The following is a 5041-nucleotide window of genomic DNA, read 5'->3' as shown; positions in this document are numbered from 1 at the left end:
CCCACTTGAAAATTTCTGACGGTCTCAGCAGACCGCTTAAACTTCTTTTTGTTCTGCAAATCAAAGTGCACAACTCATATTTTAGTATCAGTAGTTTTACCTTACAAGTACAGATATTCTCAATTGTTCCTCAGCCTTTCTGTGGACCACCTGAATGGAGCTCATGGACCAGTGGCGGTCCACAGACCACAGTTTGAAACCCTCTGAGATAGCATATATATTTTCAGACTGAATTAGGAGCCCTATGCAGATCAATCAAACGCTGCTACAAATGTAGCAAATCCTTTTTAGTTAAACAGCCACACTCTCAGACTCATAAAAGCTAGTGTAACATGATACTACTACAATAATTCAATCTTGTACCAGTTCTATCTTGCAAGATTTTGAAATATACTTCTCAAAGCCCACTGATTTGAATTTCTGGTTGGCAACTTTGAAATACGTTTCTCAAAGTAGTACACCAAAATAATCTGGATAAAATCAGTTCTGGTGGAAGAGACATGAATATCTGATGCATCACTAAATATTTGCTGGGGTTTTGGTTGTAGCCGTGTTGGTCTAAGGACATCGGCAGGCAAGGTTCTTTGAGTCAATGTGATTATCTTTTATTAGACCAACTGAGCAGTTGGAAAAAATTTCTTGGCAAGCTTTCAGACGCAGTCACTCTTCTTCAGGCATAGGGAGTCTTTGCTGTTCTGAGATTTCATTTTCACTGACATCCTGCCACACGTTCAGCTTCTTTCATTTGCTGGAGTCTCAGAACAGCAGAGACTCCCCATGCCTGAAGAAGGGTGATTGCATCCAAAAGCTTGCCAAGAAATATTTTTCCATCTACTCAGTTGGTCCAATAAAACATATCACATCTACTCACTAAATATTTAGGACTTGTCCCTTGTTTATCATTTCTACATGTATTCATTTATTTATTTACCAAATAACGGTTTTAACCAGAGCCAATGACATTTGTAAAGGTCAACACAACCCATAACTCTTATCATCATTAGAAAATGGATGAACTGGCCAGAAAACGGTGGTAGTTTAGAAGTGTCAAAACAAGAGTTACAGTCTGGAGGTTTTACATAAACTGCAATGAAACTAACTTTAAACTTTAAGAAAAAGCTATAAGCATTGAATCACAATATACATTGACAAGAGCACTTAGCCTGAGTACAGATTTAGAAGTAATCAGCAAAGCTGTGCCATGGAGATACAAGGTTTGATTCTCCACTCACTGTGCTACTGACTAGTTTTCCTTATCCTCCAGACCTCTCGCTGACACGGGCTGTTTCAAAATAAAGTAGGCAAAAATAAAATACAGGTTTCCCTCGATTTATGCTGTACATGTGATCCCGGAGGACAGCGCATAAATCAAATTTGCATAAGGAGAATGCACTTTACAATGCAACAAATAGGGATAGGTTCCCATGGCAGTGAGGGAGGGAGGGAGGAAGGGAAGGAAGGAGGGAGGTAGTGAGGCTGGGACTAGGGAAGAGGTGGAAGAAGGGGTGCCGCTGCTAGGGCTGCACAAGGCAGTAAACCAGAGGGAACAGAGCGACACTCACCCCAGCCCGGGCTGCAGCGGTCCTGGGAATGGCCAGTGCCAGCTGCCTGCAGCCACTGGGCTGCACCATGCTCCGCCTGTCCCCACTCACCCTGCTCCTGGTGCAGGCAGCTGGTGTCAACTGCTCCCGGGGTCTCTTCTGCAGCCAAGGCTGGGGTGAGTGGGACCATGGTCCTTTCCTCACCCCCAAGACTTACTTGCTTAGGCAGGAGGAGGCATCTAAGCCGATTGCACGAGAGTGAATTTACCTTGCATATAACGAATTATAGGTCTAAATATGCTCATTGCATAAGAGAGAATTTGCATATAAAGAACCTGCATACATCAAGGGAAACCTGTACAGAAAGCACTGCCCAAAGCAGAAATTATTTAACTGTAATCCTTACCCCAACACTCTTTTATAATGAACTATACTTTACTTAAGTGACATACCCTGAACATGGAGTTGTCGAATCAGAAAGTCTGACTGGAGGGGATTTAACTGGACTCTCCTGCTGAGCGTCAAACATAAGATACAAAGACTGTTTCTTCTGGGTACTATCATCCTTCAAAAGACAAGAAAGGACATATTAAACAACTTCCCATATTATACCAGTTCACTGACTCTAATGACTGACAAACAGCATTTCCATCTGAAGCTCCCAATCTAGGGTCTTCAGATTAGTATTTACTATTTGGTGCTAAAACACAATGTATAATATGTCATTAAAAGAACTGCCTATTTTATAAAAAAAATAAATAATCACCAGTGAACACACAATTCACTTTTAAAATTGTTTTTCACTGCCATTTGGGATTAATTAGAATTGAGGTACTGTCTAAATTCTGTAACCTGTTCTTTTGGGATAGATCACATGGCACTCACTGACTGAAAGCGTCATCAAAAAATTAATTGGAACCGACTTTCCTTCATCAGATCAAATACCCAAGGGTTTCCCATTGATGGAATGCTTCACTCTTATGAGCCCTATAGAGAACTTAGAAATTAATAAGATCCTAAATGTCTATCTAATTAATCAAATAAATATAAGACAAAACAATCTGATATTTTAAAATCCTGTATTTCCACATTTTACACCAAGTCTGAGCTTTGAAGAAAAGCACTTATTTCCCATTTCCTTCCACAAAAACATTTAGTCATGGTTTGTGGATTTCCATGCACTGTTTAGTAACCCAATAGAGATTGCTCTGGGAATTTTTATCTGTTTTTAATTTGCAAAAAGGGCAACTGAAAATTTATCTCAGATTAAACAGCCTCTACAAGCACAGGGGCAAACAAAGTGCATACAATTTACCTGACTAAAAGGAACTGTACGTACAATCTGCTTCAGGCAGATGTACAGTTAATTCAGTGTGTAGCTGGGAATTGTCCACATGGCATTACCACAGCAGTTCATAATGACTACAGCTTGGAAATAAATGGAAGTGGAAATTTGCAAGTGAAAACTTACAGGCACAGAGGAGCCTATTTTCTCCATATATTCTATTTCATATGAGTTGCCATAATCCAGCTCTGCAACAGAAAGAAAAATGTTCCTAGTATATGGGGGGAAATACAGTTTTTGCATATGTGAATGAAATATTAACTACACATTTTTAAGTGTTATTCCTGCCCTGAGGCTTTATTAGTGATGCTTTTCTAACAAGCATGAGAAACAAAATATAAGCCCTATAGCAAAAAAAGGCAAAATTTGATCCATGCTATTATGAATTTGCCTGCAAAACTCCTACTCAGTCTGTTTTCTTTGTCCAAGACACACTTTCACATCCAATGACTATTACTGAAGTAGCAAACCCACTGTGTAATTTTCCACTCTTATGGCATCTTAACCATAGCTCATTACAAATCATCAAAAATATTTTTCTTGATAATTATTACCTTCAGTGAAAGAAGAAAGATTTTGCAAGTTCATGAAAGATCAAATTTGCTCGTATGTGAAAGTATGCAGATCTTAATGACAAATTATAATTTTGTCACTTGAGATAAAAGATGGATTACAAATCCAGAAATTCACTTGGCAAAAGATAATTAAATAGCATTGCTATTTCAAATTGCTGTTATATAGGGACAGTCTGAGGAATAAGTATTTACAGAGAAGCTTTGTTCTCCAACCTCTAATAAATGCCTTTACTGCTCTACTATTTCATATCTCTTAATTATTCATAGGAATTAGCCAGCACTGCTTTCATGTCCTAGTCACACAGGGGAGAACTGATATAGACAGATACGCAGACAAAGAAACTGCTGACACAGACAGGAGATAAGTGAAACAAATATGAGATTAGGGCTTGATCCTGCCAATACATGAGAATACCTTGCATGAGTAGTCCTACCAAAATCAACAGGTCTATAACATTAAGAAAAGAGTTTTGCTCAGCACGCCACAGCTGGCCTGTGCTCTGGGCCAGCTGCAGCTGGGAGGCTGTAAGCAGCTGCACTGGGCTCTGAGTCACTGGCACTGGATCTGTAGTGGTGGCAGCTGCACACATGCCTCTGGGTAGATAGCATGAGAGGGGCCTGGGGCAGCGCAACCCTGGCCCCTCCCCTGCCATCCTCCCAGAAGCATGTGTGCAGCTGTCATCACCACAGAGCCGGTGCTCCAGAGCCCGGTGCAGCTGTTTGCAGCCTGCGGACCATCTACTACACCTTCTCAGAGCCCTGGCCAGCTGTGGCAGGCAGCCAGGAGGCTGCAAACAGCTGCACTAGGCTCCAGAGCCCTTAGCCGGGTTCTCTGGTGACATGGCTGCATGCGTGCCTCTGGGTGGATGGCAGTGGAGGGGATGAAGTTGCACTGCCCCAGTCACTTCCCCTTTTGTCCACCCAGAGCCATGCATGCACCCACCACCACCACTGAGCCAGTGCTGGTGCTCCAGAGCCCAGCACAGCTGTTTGCAGACTCCTGGGCAGCTGCAGCTGGTGGCTGGGGGGCTGCAAACAGCTGCACTGGGCTCTGGAGCCTCTGAACCAGCTCCGTGCTGATGGTGACTACATGCAAGCTTCAAGGTGCAGGGCAATCCCTCCCCTGCTATCTGCTTCAAGGCACACGTGCAGGCGCTGCCAGCAATGAGGATCAGGCCCCCGCAGCTTCCACGTGGTCTGCCCTTTCCATGCCAAGTTAGGGTTGGGGTGTTTTTGCCACTTCAGCCATGCTGTCCCTGTACACCATACCACATAGACTAGTTGTTGTCAAAACCAATGAGGCTCATTTAAAAAAATAGCAAGTAAGTGTAAATGTCTTAACTGTCTAAAGGAAACAGGAGGAAACTACTAGGCCTGAGCAAAGCGGCTAGTATTTGCTTCGGATTCAGCCAGTTCGGGGGACAGTGATTCAATTCGGTGATTCAAATCACTGTACTGATTTGATCTGGCCAAATCACTCATGCAGGGCTCTCCATGCAGCACGGGGCAGTGGGGATCGCCCTCCTGCCTGGCAGTACCCAGCAAGTCTGGGCTCTTTTTTAAAGCAGTGGGAGCTGGGG

At 42.9% G+C, this 5041-nt stretch overlaps 1 protein-coding gene across 5 annotated transcripts in view; it reads right to left on the bottom strand.

Annotated features, from left to right (window-relative positions):
* TACC2 (transforming acidic coiled-coil containing protein 2) overlaps positions 1-5041 on the bottom strand; it is a 244549-nt gene that overhangs the window by 51368 nt on the left and 188140 nt on the right. For all 5 annotated transcript variants that reach the window (XM_019502936.1, XM_019502937.1, XM_019502938.1 and 2 more), the window contains 2 exons: positions 3013-3074; positions 1994-2106 (listed from right to left, as the gene is read on the bottom strand). In XM_019502936.1, coding sequence (XP_019358481.1) covers positions 1994-2106; positions 3013-3074 — 175 coding nt within the window. The remainder of the gene's footprint in view (positions 1-1993; positions 2107-3012; positions 3075-5041) is intronic.

The sequence above is a fragment of the Gavialis gangeticus genome, unplaced genomic scaffold, assembly GCF_001723915.1.
Source record: "Gavialis gangeticus isolate Ggan-Ray unplaced genomic scaffold, GavGan_comp1, whole genome shotgun sequence".
Taxonomy (NCBI): domain Eukaryota; kingdom Metazoa; phylum Chordata; order Crocodylia; family Gavialidae; genus Gavialis; species Gavialis gangeticus.
This window is presented reverse-complemented; position numbering and strand designations above follow the sequence as displayed.